Raw genomic sequence first — 25,701 nt, forward strand, 5'->3', positions numbered from 1 at the left:
GTGATTAGGGCAGCAAATGTCAAGATGCCATCAAATTGGAACCATTTTGTTACATTGATTTATGTTTTCCCTATTTTTACTGAGGAAAAAAAAATGGCTGCCCAGGTTGACATTGAGAAGCAACTTATAATTGATGTTAAGGCATGCAGGGTTTTATATCCCTAAGAGATCAATTCTTCCTTCTCAAGGGATCAGACCTGCTAACTGACACGGTGAAAAATAACTAGTCACGTGGCTCTTTTTCATGAACTAAAAAAACAGAGTTCAGTTGTCAGATCTCAGTTGACAGCTTATCTGATTACAAAAATAAGAAGAAAACAAGAACTAATTTCTAAGGCTGTTTTATCCATTAGGTTCTGTAGACTCAGTGTCTGCCACCTCAAGTTCTTCCAAAAGACTAGAAAACGTTTGGGACCCAAACAAAAATTATTGGCTCCAAAATAAAAGAAGAAAATGGAAAAATTGGGAAAACACTGTTTAAATACCTGGAAAAGGTACCAGTCACCTGCCATTCAACTCAATGTTCAGAGCTACACTTAAATTATATTTAATGTTCAGTGTGAGTTCATTTTAATATGCTCTAATATGTCATGGGATGGCCGCCAAGAAACTCTCATAGTGCCTTGCACCTATAAGAGTTTTTAAATGACCTGGCTAAATTTGTAATGAAAGGTTTCCAGACCAAGTCACAATCAATGTTTGCTTTGCATTGGTTGGGGGAATTTTGGTTAACTTTATTGTAAATAGATTATTATCCAATAGAAAAATGAAATTTTCTTTCAAAGAGAAACTTGATAAATCCTAAATCTCATTTTCTTAATTACAAGTCAAATATGATTATACTTTGTTAAAAGTAACTTGCAAAAGATCACTATTCAGGATGAAATTCATTAAACGGGAACATATGTATAGATTCCAACTGAAAATTCAGACTAATTATTCAGAAATAAACTTCTTTAATTGTATGCAGATGATTCAGTATTTTATTATTAGCTAATAGCTTATGGATAAATTAATATTATTCTCCCAGATAGCAGACTAATCCAAGAAACAAGGCCGGGCACGATGGCTCATGCCTGTAATCCCAGCACTTTGGGAGGCCGAGGCGGACGGATCACCTGAGGTCAGGAGTTCAAAACCAGCCTGGCCAACATGGTGCAACCCCGTCCCTACTAAAAATACAAAAATTAGCCAGGCATGGTAGCAGGTGCCTGTAATCCCAGCTACTCGGGAGGCTGAGGCATGAGAGTCGCTTGAACCCGGGAGGCAGAGGTTGCAGTTAGCCGAGATCGTGCCACCGTACTCCAGCCTGGGTGACAGGGCAAGACTCCGTCAAAAAAAAAAAGAAAGAAAGAAAGAAAAACAGAGAATTGGAATAATCATTTTGTGATTATACAGTAGTAACTTCTCCAGAATGAAGGGAGAATTTAAATTTCAGAGTTCTGAGTTACTCTACTGGTATCTTAATCACAGGGAAAGCCATTCCCTGACATTTTTGGAGCCTCAAGAAGTAGCAAACTCATGTTTGGAATAAACCATGTCATTTGCAGAACTGCTACTAGTTTTCCCCACCTTTTCCAGCCATAGAGTCAGGTTTATGTGAATTGTCCCAATGGGATTGTGCTGGGCACCCCTTCTAAAAAGCGGTCACCCAAAGCTGTCAAAAAAAGATATATAGGTACTCTGATCAGCCAAAGTCCCCAAATAATGTTGATTCCCTCGAGAATGTCATCCAAAAGGTTTTTGTGTTATATGCTCCAAGCTCTACATGCTGATCATCTGTTTTTTCTGCATATGAAAAATAAAGGACTCTGTTTGGTATCTATCCTGGGCAAATAATTCATTACAGGCTCCTGAATTCACTTATTAGCTTTACTGGAAATAGAGATAAAATGAATCTTTTTATATAGCATTAGTGGCACAACAGCAACAGAACAGGTTTCTGGACAACTGTGACAAGTTCCTGGGTAGGTGGTGGAAGAGGGTGGGAAGGGCGAATGTCACACTTTGTTCATTCAGGTAGCTTTATGAATGTTGTTTACCGGATCTGATCTTGGCCTGGCCTTAAGGGCCAAAAAATGGCACAGTTACCTTACGCAATTATTTAAGACTGATTTTGTCCTCATCTGATTAAGAGCAGCCACTGATTCCTTTGCAGTGTGACTTGCCGGCATGTGAGTGGTGGTAGATACAGGCTTAGTCAAGAACAGAGAAGTGAATGTCTTAATCCTTAGTCACAGTCTACCTGCAGTTGACACTTTAATCCATATTTCTTGTGTAGGAGAGATACAGGGATAATCCTACACCAATTAGGAAGTATTACTAAAAAGACAATATCCTTCCTAGAACCTGCGTTTACTCTGCCTAACCTAAGAAATCTTATTTAATGAAACTTGTACGTTTATTTGTTTTTCAATGAACGTTTATTATCCCCTATGTTTAACTTCTGTGCCAGGCATTTCTATACATTACTACATGAACAAGACATAGTCCCTGCCCTTGTGGGGTCTACAGTCTCATAGAGAGACAGATATTAAACACACTATCACAGGACTAAATACAGACCTACAAACTGTGGCACATGTTATCAAGAAAAAGTATATGGCCATACAAGTGACAAGTAGACCCAAGTGAGGCAAAATAGAAGGGCTCTTTGGTAAGCTGAAAACTAAAGAACTGTTGCCTTTATCTATGATAAAATAAATTCCTTTTTTAGATGAGAAGCCAGTTTATATTTACATTAGCCTAGAACTTAATTTTCTATCTAAATACAACACATCATAGATTTTGCAGTTTTACTATATGATAAATTTTCTAGGAAAGCAACTGCAGTGAAAATCAGAGGAAGATTATCCTTTTTTAAAGAAATTTTTGTTGGAAACATTACTAAAATTTGTTCAACATTTCAAAAACTTACATCCTTGATGATAGCACCACTCATTTTTTTTTGAAACACTATTACATACCTTCAGTCTGAATGTCAAGCTGTCATATTTGTATGGATATGAACATACGTTTTAGCCCGTATTTTACAATGTTGAATATAATGTTTAAATGTCAACAACATTTAATTGAAATCTGGAATTGGGTTTTATGATATCAACCACAAATCAATACGTGTGAACATTCCACTCTACCAACACGTTTTTCTTTGTGTGTTTTGCATGTGAATTCTTTAATGTGTATTGAATGCAGCCTATTTTTCAAGCTAATCAGAAAATAATTAGTGAGTTATTTGGGTTGTTTTTTTTTTTTTTCCAGTCTCCTATTCTGAGAAGTTTACTTCTTTTCTGATGCATCTGTCAGAAAATATTTGTTGTTCTGATGGATTTGGGTTTAAGGACCAAGCCCCACCTGCACATGCACCTGGAGGTGTTTTGTCTGTGCTTTTGGTTTGAAAAAAGCAGGAGGTCTGTAGGGCTTCATTCATGCAGTTTGGACAGTCACCTTCTGCTTCCCAGAGAATTCAGAGACCTATCCCAATTTCTAGCTTTATTAAGGCTTAGGAGTTTTATTACAAAATACTGCTTCACTCATAACCATTTACGATTGCTGTGGTGCTTCTATTGTTCCAAGGATTTCCACTGTACTGACTTCCTAATTTGGGGGTATGTAAAAGGTTTTGAGAAAATGTCTGTGATCTCTGATCCTGCTTGGAATTCACAGATGCAGAACCTAAATATCGAATCTGTTCATGGAAAACACCCAGTCTTTGTAATGAGGCAGACCTAAATTTGAATCCCAGCTCTTGCTCAAGTTAACAAACTTTGAACCTCAGTTTCTCAACTCCGAAATGGAAATAATAATACTTGCCAGAAATAATGAATACAGACTGCCTAGTATAGTGCCTGGCACGGAGCATACCTTCAGCAGATGCAAAATTATTATTAATATCATTTTGGTTCCTAAATCACCATATTGGTTTATGTATTCATACCATATCTGTCCCCAGTTATAGTTCACTGAGTTACAGGGATGTTAATAAGGTTATTGATGAATTTTTGCAAACCTATCTCAATCCTTTTAATGGAATTCATCCATTTATCTGTCCACTGAGGGATTGAAATCAAGTCTGTCTCATTCACAGTAGAATCCCTAGCACCTAGCACAATGCCTAGTGATACTCATATAGTTTCTTGAGTCAATGAACCTAATCTTACTTTTTCCCATTCCCTTTTAGAGGCCGCAAGAGGAGAAATATCCTGTGGGACCATGGCTGTTGGCACTGTTTGTTTTTGTTGTCTGTGGCTCAGGTATGGGAGTTTCACTGAACTTATATCCCATGTTCTCCGCTGGACTTTGAAAAACGTGTTTTCTTCACAAAGCAAATAGATGAAAAACATGTTGGTCTGGGATTCAAGTTTACCACTGCCTTAAACCTTAATCTTAATGGGTTTTGATTTAGTTTCTATTCCAAATATAGGTAGAGACAGAATTGATACACTATCAAATCCCAATCATAAAATGATTACACTGAGTAAAGTGGCTGTATACACTGTAGAGTTCAGTAAGTCTTTTTGTGCAGACATAGCCTTAAAAGGGCGTTGGAACAGAAAGTGAAACACCTGTCTGCCTGTGATAAATCCACATTCCAGAGAAAGGGAGAGGCCTTATGCCTTATGAGAAAGTTCTCCAGAACTCCTAGATACAACTGAGCCTTTGACCCAAGACTTAAGGTGTGGGTCACCTGATACTGTAAGGTGGCAAGTTGAGAGCTTTACTTACACACATGCAGATACACACGCACACACACAAATGCAGGGAAGATGAGCAGAAGCATTGTACCATTGTTTCTAGTTACATGCTGAACTAGCCTTGACATGGTTCCTGATCCCCATATGTTGGGTCTCAGAAGTCCTTGTGAGTGGAGGTCACTTCTTCTAACCACACAGCATATGCCTTTAGGGATTCCCACCCTCCATCAGCTCACTGTTACTGAGGGCAGGAAGGCAGGAGGTCCACATCTTCCTGCTCAGGCTTAGGCCTCCCAGCAAGACAGCCTCTGCCCCAGTGACAGGAGAAGCCCATGACTAAAGATGAATCATGCATTCAAACCTAAAATCATGAAAATTTAAAAAAAAATTTAAGATGGATCAGTTCCTTTTATCTTCAAGAGACCACTCTTCCAAAGAAGCAGAAACTCTTAGGAGGAAGGAAGGATCCAAAGTACTTGGCATTATTGTTGCTTGTGGCTCAAATATTTTAAAGATGATTTGTCATTCCAAGATGAAAAAATCTTCCAAAGAAACACAGTTCTCCTCTATTCCCAAAGAAATATCCTTAAGGACGTCTTTTAAACAGCTGTTTACCCAATCCCTGTTTGAATACTTCTGAGGATGGGGTGCTCACTTCTTCAAGAGCCCATTCCATTTCTGCACAGCTGGAATTCTATTAGAAATGTCTCTCCTGTTTTAAATTACACGATGCTTCTTCTCAGTTGTTCAGATTTGAATTCCTGGGATAACACAGAATAGACTCGTTCTTCTCTAAGCACCTTGAATCATCAGATATGTTAAAGATGACTGCCTGGTGGCTCCTTTTGCAAACTAAGCTTCCCTAATTCTCTCAACCTTGCCTCATAAGATGTGGTTTCTAGACTCCTCTTCTGGATCTGCTCAATGACTTTCTTAAAGTATAGCATTTGGCAGCGCATGCCTGTAATCCCAGCTACTTGGGAGGCAGAGGTTGCCATGAACCACGGATCACGCCACAGGCACGGTGGCTCACACCTGTAATCCCAGCACTTTGGGAGGCCGAGGCGGGGAGGATCACGAGGTCTGGAGTTCGAGACCATCCTGGCCAACACGGTGAAACCTTGTCTCTATAAAAATACAAAAAAATGAGCTGGGTGTGGTGGCACGCACTTGTAGTCGCGGCTACTCAGGAGGCTGAGGCAGGAGAATCGCTTGAACCACTGAGGCGGAGCTTGCAGTGAGCCGAGATGGCACCGCTGCACTCCTTCCTGGGCGATCGAGCGAGACTTTGTCTCAATTAAAGAAAAAAAAAGTATAGCATGTACAGTTGCAGAAGGTGGTCTAGAAGCAGTGCGACCACCACCAAAGCAGTAGGATTGTCACTGCTCTTGATTTTGCTCACCACTCTGCCTCTATTAATGTGACCCAGCCTTGCAGTTACTTTTTAACAGTTGCAGCACATCCTTGACTCACTTCTAGCTGACGGCCAGCCAAGTGCCACCCAGCTCTTCCTTACATAAACTTCCTGCAACCCTGGAGACACGTCTACATACCCCTTTATCCCAAAGTGTCTCCTGTCTCCATCACATATTATTTTATTTTACTCATAGCCCTCATTGGCAGTTGCAGCTATTTAGTTTACTTGCTTAGGTTCATTTCCCTCCAGTAGGATATAAGCTCAGGGGAGGCAGTGTTTATTTTTCATTTAATTAGTTTAGTATTTAGCATATAGCGCTCAGGATGGATGGATGGATGGATGGATGGATGGATGGATGGATGGATAAAGCCAGATGTTCCTCATACTGTAGATATCTAGTTGACCTTTTTTGAGACCTAATATAAAACTTTATTACTTCTTTTTATTCTCAAAGAAGAATGATTACTTCTATTAAAATTTCATTGTTGGTTATCATTTATCTTTTAATGCCATGTCCATAAAGTTCAGAAACATAGATGAACATGTATAATAAATGAATTATTACATTATAATATATAATATGGTCAGTGACATTACATGAGATATTCATGTATTGTCCTTCATTAGTAATGCATAAGTCCAAGCACCGTGCAAAATTGCAGTGAGTATGGTACATTAATGCAGTATTTCCATCAATACCTACATATTCATCTGTGATGCATTGCCTCAGATGATCTGTCTCTGGTATTCAACTAAGAACAAAATAAAAACAAAGCTATGCCTTTATCATACCACAGGAAAATCAAGATAATAAACCTGTACAAAAAAGTTAGCTATGTTTTCAGGCTGTATGACCAGTCTGTAGATTATCAGACCTTGAACTTTGAGCCTCTCATCTACTTACCCTTTTCTCCCAACGTTATGGTCTCTGAAAGTATATTATTCTTCCAAGTCACTGATAAAAGTCTAGACTTGGAGAAACACACAGAACACAATTAGAGATAACCGCTTTCAGGTTGACTTTGAGCCTCTAAGCAAAACTCATGCAAGCAATCATCATGTCTTGAGGGGCCCCCTCTGTGCCCGGCACCGTGCTGGGCTTTGGAAATACAATCCCGTTTGGGTGCTTGCAGGCATTGGGAGAGGCAGATAAGGAAACTGTCAGTTGCAGCCCAGGGAAAGCACACTGCGATAGTGACAGCCGAGTTTACAGGGTGCTTGGCCAGCGTGGATAAGAAACTTCTAAATCATACTCAGCAGAAGAGAAAGTTTCCAAGGGGAGGTGCTGTTTGAGCGGAGTCTTGAAGAACAGACAGCCAGCCAAAGGGTGTGAGGAAGGTGACTCTGCATGGGAACACTATGTGGCGGTGGCATGGTGGCTTCAGAGAATGTGCTGGGCTCAAGACTATAAGGTGCTCAGAATGGCCGAAGCCTACTCTCAGGCATCCCTGAGCCCAGTGACCATGCCACCTGTGTTGTCAAGGGTCTAAGTAGATAAAGATGTATATCGGCTTCAAGATACACTGTAGCCTTCTCCAGTCTGCCCCCTTAGGCAGCCTATAAGCGAGAAAGCCAGTCAAGTCACTGGCCTTGCTTATTCCTCTCAAACCCATGCCAACTTTCAAAACCCATCTCTTCCTTTTTGAAGGGCTTAAAAAACTATTATATGGCCTAAACTTTTGCCTGGCTTACCAGCCCATACAGGAGGACCTGTATCTTTCCCTCTTGGGTAAATTGGGACATTTGCTAACAAGCATCTTTTGGAACTCTCCTGGTCTCCAGCGGTTTCCCAGGGATTAAGTATGTTAGCTCTGCCTCTCTGGAGGTTTGTGCAGGGCCATGGGATGTGAGCCTGCAGGGCCTGGAGATTTGGATGAAAGAGCCCGAGAGGACCCACTCTTATTGCCATACCACAGCCCCTGCCCTTAGTGCCTAGGGCTCTTTTTGTTTTGTTTTGTTTTGTTTGTTTTTTTGAGACAGAGTCTCGCTCTCACCAGGCTGGAGTGCAGTGGCGCAATATTGGCCCACTGCCACCTCCACCTCCCAGGTTCAAGCGATTCTCCTGCCTCAGCCTCCTGAGTAGCTGGAACTACAGGCGCCTGCCACCATGCTCAGCTAATTTTTTTTTTTTTTTTTTTCAGTAGGGACGGGGTTTCACCATGTTGGCCAGGATGGTCTTGATCTCTTGAGCTCATGATCCGCCCGCCTAGGCCTCCCAGAGTGCTAGGATTACAGGCGTGAACCACTGCGCCCAGCCGCCCAGGGCTCTTTCAATGATGCTGATTTAAAGCTTTCTGGTTATAAAGCCATTTTGCTTTTATGGAGAGGTTAGACATGAAACGAGACTTGAGCCATCTTACTTTCTCTGTCTTCTGTTAACATGCTATCATGATCCCTAAGCAATGGGCCTCATGCCTTTTTTAATCATAACTAAAAATAATTACCACCACCGTTTTTTTTTTTTCTTGCCAACTTTAGCAATTTTTTTGTAAGCCTCAGCTCAAGTCGGGCACAGTTCTCACAGAAATGTGTCACTCTTCTCAGCTTGTCCTTGGTACCGTGCCCTTCCTTCTATCTTTGTACACGTCCTTTTCTAAACAGAAAATGTCATGAGAAACACAATAGCTCCTTTAGATCCGTCCCTGTTGCCACTTCTCGGGGATTAGTCACGATTCATTTCATCTTGCAGAGCCGACTATTCCCTCTTGAGTTTCTCCCGTTTTAGGGTCACAGGTCGTAAGTGCCTACCCATCTTTTCTCTACATTTAAAAGAATGTACGGTCCTCAAGTCTAGCCCATTTGTCAGCTGCTTTGTTTTAGGTAATGAGCTTTCTGGTAGGTGCTAGGATAGTTGAAGCCCTCATCAGTGGTCTGTCTCACCTCTGTTCCAGCTTTGTAATCTGAAATAGGAAAATTCCCTACATCTCACGTCTGCCTAGCTGTTTGCAGTATGCACACCTGCACCCGCACACCTGCCCTGGCCTGCAACAGTCAGGCCAAATGCACTGGAGTGTCTTGTAGGATCTCCACATCTTTGCAGACAGATAGGCCCTTTTCCTATTCCTTTCTATTAGCTCTCCTTTGAACAAGATACACCCCTATGCCAGGCTCAAGTTCCATTTCACCAAGTTCCAGTGGGACCTTGGAGGTCATATGGCCTTTCTTTGAGTTCATGTGGTTGGTTACTCTTATTTTGTGTGTTTTTATGCAGATGCTAAGGAAAAAGGCAAAATCTTCTAGTATTAATAAAGGCGTTGATCATTGATGTGAGTCTCTTGAAAGTCTCACTTGCTTTCATTACCTTACTCTATTAACCCACTTTTCTCATTGATGATTGGTTGGGCGAAGTGCTCTTTTTAGAAATAGTGCCAGTGTACCTAGGGTAAATAAATATTCAGGTCAGGCAGACAGTAACGAATGCACATTTTATCTGTTTTTCTGGCTGTCTTCTGGGAAAGAGGACTGGTAAGAAGCTGGCATTTAAGTATGTGCTGACTTATTGGTCAGCCTTTCTACGTTTTATGTGGAAAAACAGCTTAACAAGCCTGTAAAAAGTCTACAGGACCCCTTTCTTATAGAGAGTCGGGGGTCACTGCGATCACTTGCCTCCTGTTTCTCAGCTTCTCTCCTGTGGCTTCCTCCTCCTCTGCATGTGCTTTTCATGCCTGCCATCCTAGTAAGAGCAAGATAATGAAAAGGAAGGAACGAGGACTGGGAGAGTAGTGAGGGGACGCAGTCCAGGCACCCAGAGACCCCTGGCATAAACACACACTCAGGGAATGCCACCCCTCATTGCAAAGCCAGATGGGAGCAACAGACCTCCCGGGGCTGCCCCACGCCCCCACCCAGATCCGAGCGCAGCCCAGCCCTGTTCTGTCTTGGGCACTTGGTGGCAACCTCTAATACATTGCCCTGGTGAGAGGGAGTTTGGGGAGGTTATCTAAATACACCCTCTTCGGAATAAGCAAATTTCTACTTTCCATGATTGCAAAAGTTCTCTTAGGCAAGGGACTGCTTTGAAAACTGACCAGTTGGCACTCATAGAATAGGAGGCCTCTGAAGGGAAGATAGTTTCAGGATCTGCCAGATGTCAGCTCCGAGCCTAGATTCACTTTTGTCAGCTGAATGACCTTGGACAAGGTGTTTACTCTTGGTATTGATTCCCTTATCAAGAAAATGGGGATAATGAGCAGCCCTCCCAAGGTGTCCTGGCGTTGAGTGGCTCTGGGGATCTAAGTGCAGGCCCATAGCAAGCTCAAAGCCTGCAGCTACAGTCACCACCACCTCTGTCCCTGTAGCCCTCATGGGAAACAGTGGTACCACGGGACTATCGGTTGTGCTGTGGGGTGCTTCAACTTGCACACACCTGTCATCCTTCCAGGCTGTACATTCAGTTGCAGACTCGACCTCTCACATGGGTCTCAGTCTCTCAGCAAGCCATGGGCCCTGCCTCTTCACCCCACAGATGAGTGGAAGCAATGTGAGTGATAACACTTTGGGTGCATGAGACTGCTTTCCCACATGATAAAGCGTCAAGTCTTCCCCACAGAGGGAGAAGGGACACCAACATGCAGATCACAATCAATGAAAAGCAGTTTGTCCTTTAACTTGAATATCAGGAAAAAAAAAACGTGAGTTTCATTTCCTTAAAGCAACCCCAATCCACCACTCTTTTGCTGTAAAAGTTATCTTTATGAGATACAAAAGCTTTGGGAATAGTATATTCTTCTGAGACATGGTATCATCCAATTAGAACATCTCAGGGCTATATCTCGTTTCATTTTGTTTAATTTGATAACCAGTTTTTTTTTTCCTTTTTTGAGACAGAGTCTCACTGTTGCCCAGGTGGAGTGCATTGGCACCATCTTAGCTCAATGCAACCTCTGCCTCCTGGGTTCAAGTGATTCTCCTGCCTCAGTCTCCCAAGTAGCTGGGATTACAGGCATGCGCCACCATGCCCAGCTAATTTTTGTGTTTTTAGTAGAGACGGGGTTTCACCCTGTTGTTGAGGCTGGTCTCAAACTCCTGGCCTCAAGTGATCCACCCTCCTCGGCCTCCCAAAGTGCTGGGATTACAGGTGTGAGCCACCACACCCAGACAGTTTTATTAATATATAGATTATGTAAGAAATCAAAAACCTATTTCTTAATCAATACCTGTTATGAGTCTGCTGAGATTATTAACCCAAACAGGCCATAAACTTCTTGTCAAACCTTAGCCTGGGATTTTGTTTTGCTTGAGCCTGTTTAACTGGCTGGATTTGTCTCCACTTGATCTGCTAGGACCCGGATCAACATCAAAGGCCAAGGGATTTCAGTGCCCTCATAAGAGACTTTGTGCTTTTTTTCTCTCCCCCTTTACTAAAAGTATTATCTTCCATTTCTGCAGGCAGTGGGGCCGGTTTCCAGGTAAGCAGCTCATCCTGGCTCTGCCATTCCCGGGTTTTGAAACCTGCCTCTTTGCAGAGCTGTTTGAGAGCTTCTGAAGAATGCTTGCTTTTATCTCAAGACTCAGAGGCAAGCATTAGCTGGAACGTCTGTCTGAGACTGTTCCCCACAAAGATACTGTCACACAGATAGGTCAACTGCTATCTTCTCAAGGCACTTGCAGACTTGACACGCTTCCCCAGCCCATTCATGGACCTAGTCACTGCTATTTGTGCTCAGAGCCCTCTCCTCTGGGTGTTTCCTTTCCCTTTTGTCCCCAGCTCTTGCATGAGCCTTACTGAGGACTCTCAGGCTGTACCAATGCTTAGTGGGAAAGTGGGCTGCAGTTAATTGGTAATGTCTGTCCTGAACACGGTATGGCTGACAGCGCCACATTCTCATCTTTGCTATCCTTAGCCTAAATTTTTTATAAGGTTATTGCCACAGTATTCACAAGATAACTGTCTTCGACATTTCCAACTTTCCTCTTTGACCAGAATGCCTCCTGGACTTGGTGAAATGAGGTCTTTTCCTTAATATGCTACCTGTTTGGATAATTTTATTTAGAGTCAGCCTATACATGTTTCTTGTGGTCTTACAGTATCATTTACCCTTTCTGAGTTCTTGGGTGTGATACCCTACGTTGACAGGAGGCAGTAATCTGAGATGGCACTCTTTGCAATGCGGTTGTATTTCTCTCTGTCCTGATGCCTCAGTGATAGTTTCAGGCAGCATCAATGGAGTCACCATCTAATTCCCATCATCCTTTGACTCTCAGAGAGAAACTCTTAAATACCAACCATGCCCCAGTTCCCTCCCTCAGACTGTTTCTTCCTCATGTATTCCTAATTTCAATTTTATTTCTCTTTCTCTGGCCAACCCTGATATTCATTTCCTAATTAGAGATTATGAGAATTTTAATGGTGACTAAAGGCTGGCTATTCTTGAAACTGACAAATGTTTATTTCCCATCAAAGGGAAGCCTCTGGGGTAACAGGATTAACTAGTGACTGTTATTTTCTTCACTGTTTCCTATAGTTTCCAAATTTGTCAGTCAGCATATATTACGTTTATAAGCAGGAAAAAAAAAAGTGTTTTAAAAAAAATCTAGACTAGTGGTTTTTGGTCTTTTTTTTTTTTTTTTTAAGCTGCAGAACTTTGTTCAAATCTCAGAGAGAAATAAATGAAAGAGCAGCTGTTCTGGTTGAAGTGAAGCCTGTGTATGTTTCTGTTTGCATTTGTGTGTGTGTTTGTATATGTGGGTTTTTTGTGTGTGTTTGTTTCCGTGTGTGTATTTGTGAATGTGTTTGTGTTAGTGTGTTCATGAATGTGTTCATATGTATATGCATGCATATGCATGCTTGCATGTGTGTGTGTGTGTATAGTATACCTCCCTATGTTGCTGGATATTATGACTTTCTCATCCCCAGAAGGGAGCACACATCTGGACTCTCTTTGCCCATCAAATAGGAAATTGTGCCTGGCTCCAGGGCTGGCCTCTGTTATTGCAGTTAATGCCTTTCAACAAAGAGCCTGCGAGGTTTATCAGGCACCATCCGTTGGGAGTCGCTCTGCCGTTTCTGGGCAAGGACATTCCTTTCATCTGTCAGTTAACAGGCGGCACTTTCCCCCTGTATTCTCCAGGGCCTCTGCCTGCTGCGTGGCAGGGGAGGGGAGAGAGAGCATGTCACAGACAGGTCCTTTTTCAGGACAGCCTTTTCAGAACAGATGTGAAGAAGTGATTCTCTGAGATGTCCTTGGCAGGGCCTGAATCCTCCCGTTCTCCCATCCTTGTGTTTTGGATGGTCCAGGTCTCTCCCTGTGTGAATGTGCTGGAGGCCTCTCCATTTCTGGAAGGACCACACCCGAACTTTCCCCAGGACTGGCTGTTCTGTTAAGGATGGTGTGGAAGAAGAAAAGTACAAGTCACAAACATGCCAGGGACATATGAGAGGCCAGAGACATTCTTTTCAGTGCTCTCTCTTCCCACTCCCTGTGTGGCCACCAGTTTTGTGGCAAACTGTCTTTGAGCCCAAAGGTTGAGGAGCCAGAATGGAGCCTTTTGCAACAACTAAGAAACATTTCTCAGTGAACTGTTAGCTGCTCTCTGAAATCTTTTGGGGACACAAAATTTGAGGAAGGTCTGTATTTTGTGGTGTACTGGGTGAAAACCACCACCTTAGCATGTGCACATGCCATAGCGGGGAAGTTAACATGGTTGCTAAGAGCTACAGCTTCAGGGCTAGACTTTGTGGATTTGAAACCATCTACTAGCTATGTAGCCTTGTCTAAGATACTTACACCGAATCTAAGCCTCAGTTCTTCTCTTCTTAAAAGAGAATGGTACTGGTTCCTAACTCCTGGGACCCTCAGGACTATTAATCCTGAGGATTAACTGAGGCAATGCATGTGGAATGTTTAGTAGAGTGAGAGTGTTGGCTTTGTAAGTGTTTGCTGTTCTTGTAATTATGTTTATGGTCTGGCTCACACTGCCTTCCCACCTCTCCATCTCCCTGGGAAGGTCCTCACCAAAGCTCTGAATGCTTAAGAGGGAAGAAATAAAATTTTGCCTATTTTGATAGCTTTGCTTGTTGATGGTGAGAAAATTTGTAGTGGGTGAACATAGCACTGAGATATTGAGGAACCTCCATGAGCCAAGACCAGCGGCCGCCCTGGATAGGTAAAGGATAGGGTTTGTACACCAGAGAGTCAGTGGTGTCACCTCTGCAGGGATAGCTAGAACTTCTCTAAGTCTAGAAAGAGTTATTTATAAACTAGCCCATGAGGGTGAGCAAGATCTGTTTGTACAACTGTTTTGGCTACCATTTATTGAGGACTGACTTCTTGTAATGCCAGGCCCTACACATACATCTTCTCCTCTGGTCACACAGTCCCTGCAAAGATGCCATTACACTCATTTTTCCAGATCACGAAACTGCGGCTCATAGAAGAAATTGGCCAATGTCCCATAGCTAAAAAGTGAGAGAGCTAGTCCCCAAATCTAGTTCTTTCAGACTCTAAAACCCATCTGTTTTCCATTACCCTGCATTCCCTCTCTCTTACGGTTTCCCTGAAAGTTCCATGAAGCAAAAGTTTTCCACCAATTTAGGCCTTTAGCATATGACTGTGTATTGAAAAAAGCTCCTGCTAAAACATCCCCTATTTTTCCTGCCAGAAAAAGTGTGTTTTCCAGAGGTTCCTGATGTGCAGCCATCCTGGTTCTTGCTCCCAGATGGAGAAAGACCTGACCCAGCCACAGGCTACCTCTTGGTTGGGCCACCGGTGTCCCCACTCACCCCCCGGACACTTGCTTCAGGACAGACTTGAATTCGCCATATTTGCAGGTCAACCACATAAATTGGCCTTTCCTGGAGACTGCCAGAACTTTCTCAAAACTGTAACATCCAGAGGGAGTCACCCCCACCCAGGACTGGCAAGTGGGATGTTTAAGGAACAGGCCGGCCCTGGACGAAAGACTGAGGCCATTCATCTGCTCTGGAGTTCATCCTCGGGATCTGAGAGGCACAGCCTGGAGAAGACATCTCATCAGCCATCGGCTCCCTTAAGGTGACCTGCGGCCTCCTTTGTGCCCTGGGGGCATTTGGGCTGGTGTAGAGGCTCTCTCTCAGAAGCTCTTTCTGCTATTTTAATGCGGATAGAAAGCTTTACATTCTTTGCTAATAACATCTGGGTTTTAACAGCATCTTGTTGCCCTCGCCTGTCTCTGGCATCTCTCTTTTTTCCCTCTTCTCCATCTCTGGAGAAGCCACCAGAAAATGGCATCTTGCTTTTGACTTTCTTTGTGCTGATTATTTTAGAGAACTTAGTGATCCACTTTGCAATGTCTTGTCTCCTAACATTTCAGCTTGTTTCTTAGAGAACCCATACTTTGCTTTCTACCAGCTCTTTCATCATTTTCATTTTCTTAAATGAAAAATAAGCAAAACGGTATGATTTCTACATTGTCTTCTTCTCCTAAAGGATATTCTTCTTCCGGCCTCTCTTAATCTCTCTTCTCAGCAACTCCCTTGATCTCCTTTATCATCAATTTATTGTCAATAAAAGTGGCTTTAGGAAGCCTCCTGTTATCTGGCAGGGTTCCAACTTTCTGACATTTACCTATGGGACCCACTTGTTATGTCATCCCCGTGTCCTTCTGGCACTCCCTCTTAGCTGGGGAGGGTCAGTCCCCAGGGTGAGAGTGGGTTGGGATGGCCCATTCTCAGGCCTTTAGGGGTTTATGGTCTTATACTTCCCCTTCGAAGACTGAGCTTTAGAGACATTTGGATCTAAAGGCAGCCATTTGATGCTGACTCTTTGGGTTTGCAGAGTAGTCATTTGAGGTTTTTAAAATATATTTTCCTCTGTGCTTTTTGCAATCATTCACTTTTCAGTAATTCAATAATATTTACAGAGGACCTACTTTGTGCCATCCCTTGTCCCTGTTATCCTGGAGCTTGTAGTCTAATGGCAAAGAAAGATGAGTTAATCAAGTAATCACACCAAAACACTTTCAATTCAGCCATGAAACTGTACAATTTCAGCCATGAAACTATGTAAAGAAGAGGCACATGGGGCTATGAAATCATATAATGCAAAGGACCTGTGTACTCTCAGGTAAGTGGTTCTCAAAGTGTGGTCCCTGGACCGGCATCTCAACGTCCGCTGTGAACTTGTTAGAAACACAGATTCTCAGTCCCTTAACTCCAGGGCTTGGGGAGAAGGTATCCAGCATTTGCGTTTTAACCTGTCCCCGAGAGACTGTGATGTGTGCTCAAGTCTGAGAACCTCTGCTCCAGGTGATCAAAGAAGGCTTCTCTGAAGACATTAACTTTTGGTTGATGAAGGAAAGTAGGGAATAGGGTAGGGTAGAAGTATTTCAGACAGAAAGAATGGCATGTGTAAAAGCCCTGTGGTCTCACGCCTGTAATCCCAGCACTTTGGGAGGCCGAGGCAGATGGATCACGAGATCAAGAGATCAACACCATCCTGGCCAACACAGTGAAACCCTGTCTCTACTGAAAATACAAAAAAATTAGCTGGGTGTGTTGGTGCGTGCCTGTAGTCCCAGCTACTCAGGAGGCTGAGGCTGGAGAATCGCTTGAACCCGGAAGGCAGAAGTTGCAGTGAGCCGAGATCGTGCTACTGCACTCTAGGCTGGTGACAGAGCAAGACTCCATCTCCAAAAAAAAAAAAAAAAGCCCTGTGGTGAGAACAGGGAGCTTTTGAAAACATGAGGGAGTGCCCCAAGCAAGGAGAAGAGTGATACAAGGTGAGTCTGACAGGTCTGGACAGGGGCCAGGATGTGCAGGTCATGGAGGCCTCATCAGGGACTGGGCAACGGGAAGCTTTTGATGTGCAGTAAACACGGGAGTGACAATATATTATTTGCTTTTATTGAAAGGATAATTCTAGCTACAGTATGGAGAAAGGATGGAAGAAGAACAAGAGTCGAGCACTGGGAGGGCCTCACTGGGGTCTTGGGGAGAATGATGGTAACTTGGACTAGGGTGCCTTCTGAGGAATGGAAAGAAGGGTGCATAATCACAAGATTCCCAGGTAAAATCCACAGGTCTTGGTTATCAATTGGAGGTGTCAGGAAGGACTGTGGTGTTTTGAGTCTACATGCAAGATGGAAGATAATGATGCCAGTTTTAGCAGTGGGAAGAGATCATGACAAGGTCCTGTTGAGTCTGAGGTACCTCTGAGCCACCCAGGTGCAAATATCAAGTAGATAGTGGAAGGTGTGCTGGAGCTCAGAGAAGTCAGGGCTGGAGATACACATTTGTGCATCATCAACAGCTAGGTGGCAATTCAAACTGTGGGCTGGGAGGCATCGCCTAAGGAGGAAGAATGTAATGAGAAGAAAGCTAGTAACGTTCATTGCAGAATGTCAGCGCCCATGTTTAATGGTCAAGTGGATTGTTTCCTCTAAAATAAGCTTAGAGGAAAGAGCCAAGAGAAGGAGGAAAACTAGAACCTAGAAGACCATGGTTTCACAGAGGCCGAGGGAAGAGAGTTTCCAACAGGAAGTGCCCAGCAGGGGTGAGTAGAGGGTAAGACAAGAGAAGGTGGAAGAACGCCTGTTACACTAAGCGACCCAAAAGTCATTTGTGACTTTAGCAAAAGATGTTCAATGGAAGGAAGAGAGCAGAAGCTAAAATGAGGTGGATTGACACGAGAATAGCAGGTAAGAGAGTGCAGAAAGTGAGCATAGACAGCTCTTTAGAAATGGTTGTGAAGAGGAAGAGAGGGCCCTGTGGATAGGGATGTGGAGTCAGGCACATAGCTTTGGTGTGTTTGATTTTGCAGTGGGAGTGCTCCTAGCATGTTAAAGCCTAAAGACTTCATTGAAAGGGGGAGGTTGAAAAACGAGAAATGGGATCATCTAAGGTTACCAAGGGCCAGGATCCTTGACACAGGTAGGAGGATGCAGAGGCTTCGTGGGTCTCGTAGCTCCTGCTCTCGCCTGGACTTTTCTGAACCTCTGGGACCTGCCCACGCCCTGATCGCCTGCCCTGGAATGCCTGCTGTCCCTCCCTTTCTTGGCATCTCTCCTCCCCGCTGTCTCGCCTGCCCACAGTTCCTCTCCTGCAGCCTGCTCTGCTGTTTTCTCAGCTTTGTTCACCCACTGTTAAGTTATTAACTTGTCAGGGTCTAGACTCCCCGCTTCCTTTCCCTCTTTTGAACTCACTGCTGGCTCCCTTCCCATTTGCCGCCTCAGAAAGTCAGCATTTGGAAGGCGGAGGTTACTCTGCAGGTCAGTATTGGCAGGTACACAGGATTACAGTTAATATAATTAGTATAAGATGTGTAAGTTTTCTTAAAGACCATGATACAACTGAAAAAGAAATAAACACAACTGTTATCTTGTGGAGGTAAATGGTGAACTTAAAAAATAGACTTTATTCAAAGTAGTGTCTCCAAGAAGGTTCATCTGTGAACATGTTAAGGATCGCTGGACTCTTACACGTTAATTCATGGATTCAATTATGATCAGGAATGATCCTCAGTTTTTAAAGCAAACTCAAAGAACTAGATAAGTTATTTTAACATCAGTATCGCTGTTCTGAGACATACAAACTTTATCTTAGATTTTTTATTATTTTTTTATTTTTATTTTATTTTTATTTTATTTTATTTTTTTGAGATAGTCATGCTCTGTCGCCCAGGCTGGAGTGCAATGGCGCAATCTCGGCTCACTGCAACCTCCCCCTCCCGGGTTCAAGCGATTCTCCTGCCTCCCACGTAGCTGGCACCACCACACCCAGCTAATTTTGTACTTTTAGTAGAGACGGGGTTTCACCGTGTTGGCCAGGATGGTCTCCATCTCTTGACCTCGTGATCTGCCCACCTTGGCCTCCCAAAGTGCTGGGATTACAGGCATGAGCCACCGCACCTGCCCTGTCTTAGATTCTTTAGAGAGATTTGTAACAGTTCCTTAAACAAGAATTGCACGGTTTCTTATTATTACCCAGAACTTTTGAAGTTATGAATCAACTTAATATGGGGGCTATATGGACTGAGACACCGATGGTTTCCTGTTTGTTGACTTACATCCTGCTGATAATTTTTTGTCTAAGGGCAAGAGTAAGTAAGAAGTAATATTTTTGAGCATCTACTTACATCATCCTATTTATTCCTTGCCATCCTTTGAGGTACTTATTATCCACAGTTTTACAGGTAGAGAAAGCAGGCTCAGAACTGTGTAGTAATTTCCCAAAGTTCACAGCTTTGTAGGGTGGCAGATAGTGCTAAGCGCTGGCCTGCATGTGGGACATGGAGAAGCAGCAGTTGTTGAAGTCATGGTAACAGTGATGATAGCAGTAGCTACCAGGCACTGAGTCCTCCATGTGTGAGGACCCTTCCAATACGTCATGTGGTTTAATCCCTATGACAGCCCTGCAGGGGCCATGATCCTCATTTTACAGAACAGGAAGCAGCCTCGAAGAGGTTAATTATTTGTCCAGTCACACAGCTTTTCAGCAAAGAGCTGATATTCAACCCAATTCCATCGGATCCTAACTTTCTGCTCTAAAGTCAACTTGTTGGTCAGGATTAGCAATAGTTCCCTGATCACAAGAACAAAGTCTGAGGCATGGTAGATGTAATTTTTTTTTCTAATGTTGAATATACAGCTGCCTCCTGGCATTCCCATTGAGCCACAATACAGAATGTTTATTTAATTTTTATTCCTTGTGAGCCTTGGTGGGGAGGAAAGGAACATCACATATTTCTGCAAGCTTATAAATTGTTATAGGGTACTTTCTCTTCTATCTACCAACTGCCCCTGTTAAGACCTGCCCAAGAACCCAAACTTAGAGCTAAGAAAACATCTGAGCACATCCAGAATTAAATATCACAAGTTGTTGAACCAACAACACCTTCACCATATCTACAGATGAATCCCTGACACTCACATGGAGCTGATTTACTCTGATTTGACTCATAATTCTAACAGTTTCTGTTTTCAGCTTAGTCTATAGCAACAAAATAATAGTAGAGGGCCCACTGCAGATGGGTATAGTAATACCAGAGATGAGAAGAAAGAGACCCAAAAACTGATCAGAAGCAGAAATGAGAGCCCAGAAGTGCAGCTGACCAGAAGCATTTCAGTGTCAGATCAAACGCTGCCTCCTCTGTAGCCAGATCACAGCACATCTCATCAGTTACTGGTTTTCATCATGGTGACACTGAACATTCATGGAAAGTTGGCATTGAAATATGTTGGTATCTATAATTCAGAAAGGTAGTGATGATGGGTGCAGTGGTTTTAGGGGAAAAAAGCCAAAAAATGCATTCGTGTTTGTCTACCCTTAAAACCCAGCTGTCCAAGAACAATTCCCCAAGGTTCCGTGCATCGTTTCTCTTTGTATCCTCGAAGTGCGGTGTCTGATACATAGAATGTGCTCACTGACGCCAGATGATGAAACGTTGAATGACTTGTTTCCTAGGGTTCTGGATAACTCTGTTTTACCGTGGATCCTGGATGTATTCCAGGATGACTTTATGAAGGCGAGAAGGGGTAAGACCCCTGAGAGCTCAGTGTTTATTCTGTTTTTACACATGGTTAGATGCGATAATACCCACCCTCCTTAAAAAAAAAAAAAAAAATTCAATTTTTTGTTTTGCCAACTTTCCATGAATGTTCAGTGTCACCATGATGAAAACCATGGTAGTTACTCTTATCATTACCGTCATCTTTGTCAGCACTGACCAAGGTTGCTCACTGAGGAAGATGTGAAAAAGAAGTTGGGATCTTCCTCTCCTGGGACACATTTGAAACCCAGTAGCTGGAAGCAGGCCGAAGCTATGTAACCAGCTCTCATCCACATGGGCAGGGGTCCCAGGAGTTCTCTGTGGGCTTACAGGCTACCCAGCCCCTTGACAACCCCAGTTATTAAAGATTGAGCCCTGAATAAATCAGTGCAGCTCTCCATGAGAGACAGCTGCCTTCCAGAGAGTTCCCTGTAGCCGGAAGATACGCACGCATGGAGGGTTCTGGGCAGCCCGAGGCCGGCCCGTGGGCTGCTCAGAGCACCTGGTCTGCCTTCCCAGCACAGGGCTGATTGTTTTACAGGTCACAGCCATTTTGAAAAGGCAGACTCACTGACCTGTTTAATGAGTGCAGTTTCTGCACGAAAGCCCATATCCCTCTCCCAGGCAGCCCCAGAACTTTGCTGGGGAAGGGGGCCAAATCTCCTCTCAATGCCTGAGGGATTTCTGGCCTTAACTGCTGGTGGAATTAGCAGGAGTTATCTATAAATCCCTGAGGCATCCATCAGCCGACTGAGCGAGGCTGCCTTTTTAAAGAAGTTCACTGACCTCTTGTTAACTTAACTCCTTGTTAGGAAATATCTAATCAGCTGTGAACTAACACGTCAGGGCCCGGGGGTCTGCAGAAGCCCGGCTCACTGTGGGCTGGGTTTCCAGCTGTGTGCAGTCTGGTGTCTGAGCTGTTGTGTTTTCCTCTTTCAGCTATCTTTCAGATCATTCAGAGCATAAGGATGGGCATGTGAGAAGGCCAGGGATTTGACACCACCTCCCTCCCACTGGAGAGGGGAGGACCACGGAAGCGGTCAGCCAGTTTCTGCGGGAAGCAACAGGCCACACGGAATAGAAAAAATCGCTCCCCCACTTGTTCCCTGATCACTTCATCGTGGATGTCAGACCAAATTGCCTTCTCACAGGACATCTTGGTGCATCCGTGTTCTCAAGCGGAAAGGACATTTTGCTTTTCTGTTGGCAGGATTAGTAGCCACGCGGGTCGTCCGCAGCAGTGCTGTCTTTTTGGCTTTTCCCTTGGTTTCACTAATGCGTGCATGTGGCCCTCTGAAGGATCACTGGTTTACTTTCTATGGATACAATCTCTCCCCCATTGAGAATTGGTTTTACAAATAAATGCCTTCGTTCAACCTTATACCATGTGTGGGTTATAGTGAGAAAATGAAAGTGAAGGAAATAGCAGAATAGCTCAAGGAAGGTTGGGAGGTGAAGAGACTTGGTTATGCAGTTGGAGGAGGGGCAGGGAATCTGTGGGAGGGGAACCAGAGCTAGATTTACTCAGCAGATCCCTGGCCAGACCCTCAAGATCTTTGCCTGAATGAAGCCCTGGGCAGTTCTAATGACCTTGCATTTTCTACACATTTGATTCTTCTTTTTTTTTTTTTTTCCAATATTTTTGTCTTGTCTTGTTTGTTCTTCTCTTTTTCAGTTCAGAAAAGGCATGTGCAATGTATGCGAAGGTCCGATTAGTCTTTATCTCCTCTGTAGTCGGCCTCGGAGCTTAGCACAGAGCAGACGTCCCAGGCCTCTTGGTGAGAACCATCCAACCCCAGGGCCCAGCCTCAGCCACTCCAGAGCTCTGGGTAAATCAGGAGCCTTGCAGCCCTCTGGGGGATCAGCTGGCAGAATAGGTGGGTGAGGCCCTCTCCCTGGCCAGCCTCCCCCGCAGCTTCTCAAAGCATGGTGTTGCCAAAGGAAGTTACAGGGACAGCCACAGGATCACTGGTAGGATTAGAGGTGGTCACCCTGCAATATGAAGCATGCTTTTGTTTTTATTAATTTCCATCTTTGCATTAGCAATTTTTTTCATTCATTAACTTCATGAGAGCTTTAAAAAGGAAAGTGACAGACATGACCAGCGTCTCTCTAGACCACTTTACAGGTTTTGGTGTTAGTGGCACTGTTTGAATTAGGGGGCTTTTTGTTAATTGGGGTCTTTCACTTCAGACCCTTTAGTGATGTTCTTGAAGGCTTGCTTTTATCCCACCCTTTGAGCTCCCCTCCAAAAGCATCCCTTCCCCCTTCTTCCTTCTTTCTTTCCCACTAAGAAGAGAGTAGTCAGACTGCTCCAAAATCAGCAGCCCTGAGAACAGTCTACCACCCCGTGTTCCCTTGCCACTCCCATTCCCCAGCCCCCAGCCCCTCACAAAGTGGCAGAAGACATTTCCAGCCACTCAAGGGTGGCACACAATAGATGCCCTCCAAACTTGTCCCCTCATCCTGTTGGCTCCGACTATCCTCTTCTAGGTCACCGAGTCAGACCAGTGTGTGGTAAGAGATCAGCCCTAAGGGATCCTGCTTGGGGCCCAGGAGCCCACACTGCCTGCCAAGAGGAGGAAAAAGAAAGGCTCCTTGCCTTCAGGTGACTGGGTCTGTGCTCCCACGTGTCTCTTTCCAACTCCCACATTGCCTAGACTTGATGTGAGTGCAGACTTTCTCTTTCTCCCTTAATGCCCATAAAAGCACACCTCCCAAACCACCAATAGAGGCCATTACTGACCTGAGCTTTGTGGTTCATCCTTTATTGGACAGAATTTTTTCCCCTAATTTGGCCTTTCCCATAACAGCAATAGTCAAGAGGGTGATTATCCCCATTTCAGGGAAAGGGAAACCGAATCCTGGCCAGAGTCCGTTCCAGATAGACCCTGCTTATCCCCAGGTGACAGGTGCAATGGGCTGAGCGTGGTGGGCTGTTGGCTGCCATCCATAAGACTGTCCAAGATTGATTTCTCTCCCCAGGCTCTGCAATCATCCACAAATTGGTTTTCTGTTAGTTTCCAGGTAGCCTCCCTGAAGTACTTGTATATGTCAGTCTACCCTCCCTGGTGACTTTTTCCATCTGTCCTCTGCAAGCAGAAATGAGAGCTGTCTTAAGGAAGTTAGGGCCATTGTTGATTTATATTGTACTGCAGAGAGGACAGCAGTTTCCCTGTGAAACATAGTAAGAAATACACAGCAGCCCAATGCATAACGTACCCTCCAAAACAAGTTTTACAGAAAGAATTCCATTTATCCCTACCATACGTGATGCATTCTGATTTTTTTCTAGTCTATTTTTTGAATTAAAAATTAAAAATTTCTAGTCTATTTAATGTTTAAATGGTTGCATCCTCAACAATTGATTTTAGAACCCATGAACAGATTTCAACCACAGTTGAAAAAACACTGCTCTTCAGAAGAAAATCACTTGGCTGAGGACAGATCAGCAGGGTTCAGAAGGCAGTAAAGTCGGAACCCCACTTTTTATCCTGGTGAGAACTTAAAGTCCCATCTCAGTCACAGCCAATCAAGAGCTCCAGCGGCACAGGATAAGCCACTTCTTGCGGGATTTAAGGCACAATGGCAGATTCTGCAGGGAAAGCTGGGGGGCCAGGTGAGCCTGTGGATCCAGCACCACCTTGAATCCATAGAAAGAGTATGAAATTAATGTTCATTTATTTCATAAATAAATGTCCATGCTGGCAGGTTCAATTTGTCAGCATTCACTTACCGGGAGTCACAATCACTTAGGACGGGCGTGGGGAATTCTTAAAAGTAGGAATCCACCCCAAGGCTGCTGAAAATCAAACTCTCACAGGAAGACATGCAGAAGTTTTACGTGTTTTTTAAAAGATGTAGACAATTCTGATGCCGCCCATCCACCAATGAACATTTGGGAACCAATTCACCACCAGACTTAGTTTAATTAAACCAAAACAGGGACCCAGAGACAATGTCACACACCTAACCCGCGGCGTTCAACCTGATCTCTGAGAGCGTCTTTCTCCTTTGATGTTCAGAAGCATCTGGGGGTTCCTGGGGGCTCAGTGGTGATGATACCCTTTGTTTGGTTTTGCTCCAGTTCTTGTGTGTATCTGTGGCCCCAGACTGGAGCACAGGGTGCTTACTACTTGACTTGACTTTTGAGGCTCTGTAGAGGAGAAGAATCGTGCCTTATGGGAAGGCTAAGGTCTTTTTCTAGGTCCCCTGCCCCCGGGACATCATCACAGGTCAAACACTGTTTCTGGGAAGACCAGTGCCCCTTGAAGGTGCTCCCTGCTTCGGAAGTGCCTAAACACAAGAAACATGCCCTCAGACGTGGGGGCTGCACTTTGTTATAAGACAGTTCTCATCCTATCCAGACACAAGAACGTTCTAACAGAATATCCCTGCAGTTCTTCCACAATTGTTCCCCAGAGCTTTGGAGGCAAAATGTCATCTGGGTGATGTCCTTTATCCTACAGCCATCATCAGGCTTCAGCTGCAAGCTGTGAACATATATTAATCGCTCTTAGCAGCAGGTCCCTTTCTTTGAGAAATCTTCAGGTCCTGAGGCTTCCATCTGCCAGCCATGGGCCATGACTTTCTCTCCAGGGGTCAGCAAACTTTATCTGTAAAGGGCCAGTAAATATTTTGGGCTTTGCAGGCCATATGGTCTCGAGACTGTTCAGTTCTGCTGTTGTAGCTTGAAAGCAGCCATTGACAATATGTAAATGAATGAGCATGGCTGTTACCCAGTAAAACTCGATTTAAAATACAGGTGAGGCCAGGTGTGGTGGCTCAGGCCTGTAATCCCAGCACTTGGGGAGGCCGAGGCAGGTGGATCGCCTGAGGTCAGGAGTTCAAGACTAGCCTGGCCAATGTGGAGAAACACTATCTCTACTAAAAATACAAAAATTAAGCTGGGCACAGCTGTGGGCACCTGTAATCCCAGTACTTTAGAAGGCTGAGGTGGGTGGATCACCTGAGGTCAGGAGTGCGAGACCAGCCTGGCCAACGTGGTGAGACCCCATCTCTAATAAAAATATAAAATTAGCTGGGCGTGGTGGCACATGCCGTAATCCTAGCTACTCAGGAGGCAAGGCTGGAGAATCACTTGAACCCAGGAGGCAGAGGTTGC

The 25,701-nt window shown here is 44.1% G+C and overlaps 1 protein-coding gene and 1 long non-coding RNA gene across 5 annotated transcripts in view; both read left to right on the top strand.

Annotated features, from left to right (window-relative positions):
* SERP2 (stress associated endoplasmic reticulum protein family member 2) overlaps nt 1-21,957 on the top strand; it is a 233,325-nt gene extending 211,368 nt beyond the window's left edge. For all 4 annotated transcript variants that reach the window (XM_050766249.1, XM_050766250.1, XM_050766247.1 and 1 more), the window contains 2 exons: nt 4,181-4,253; nt 21,516-21,957. In XM_050766249.1, the coding sequence (XP_050622206.1) occupies nt 4,181-4,253; nt 21,516-21,556 (114 nt within the window). In that variant the 3' untranslated portion in view covers nt 21,557-21,957. The remainder of the gene's footprint in view (nt 1-4,180; nt 4,254-21,515) is intronic.
* Nucleotides 13,275-16,720, top strand: LOC126940406 (uncharacterized). Its single transcript, XR_007720747.1, has 2 exons — nt 13,275-15,104; nt 16,082-16,720. It is a non-coding gene; the product is annotated as an uncharacterized LOC126940406 (long non-coding RNA).
* Nucleotides 21,958-25,701: the final 3,744 nt, after the last annotated feature.

This window comes from Macaca thibetana, chromosome 17 (genome assembly GCF_024542745.1).
Source record: "Macaca thibetana thibetana isolate TM-01 chromosome 17, ASM2454274v1, whole genome shotgun sequence".
Taxonomy (NCBI): domain Eukaryota; kingdom Metazoa; phylum Chordata; class Mammalia; order Primates; family Cercopithecidae; genus Macaca; species Macaca thibetana.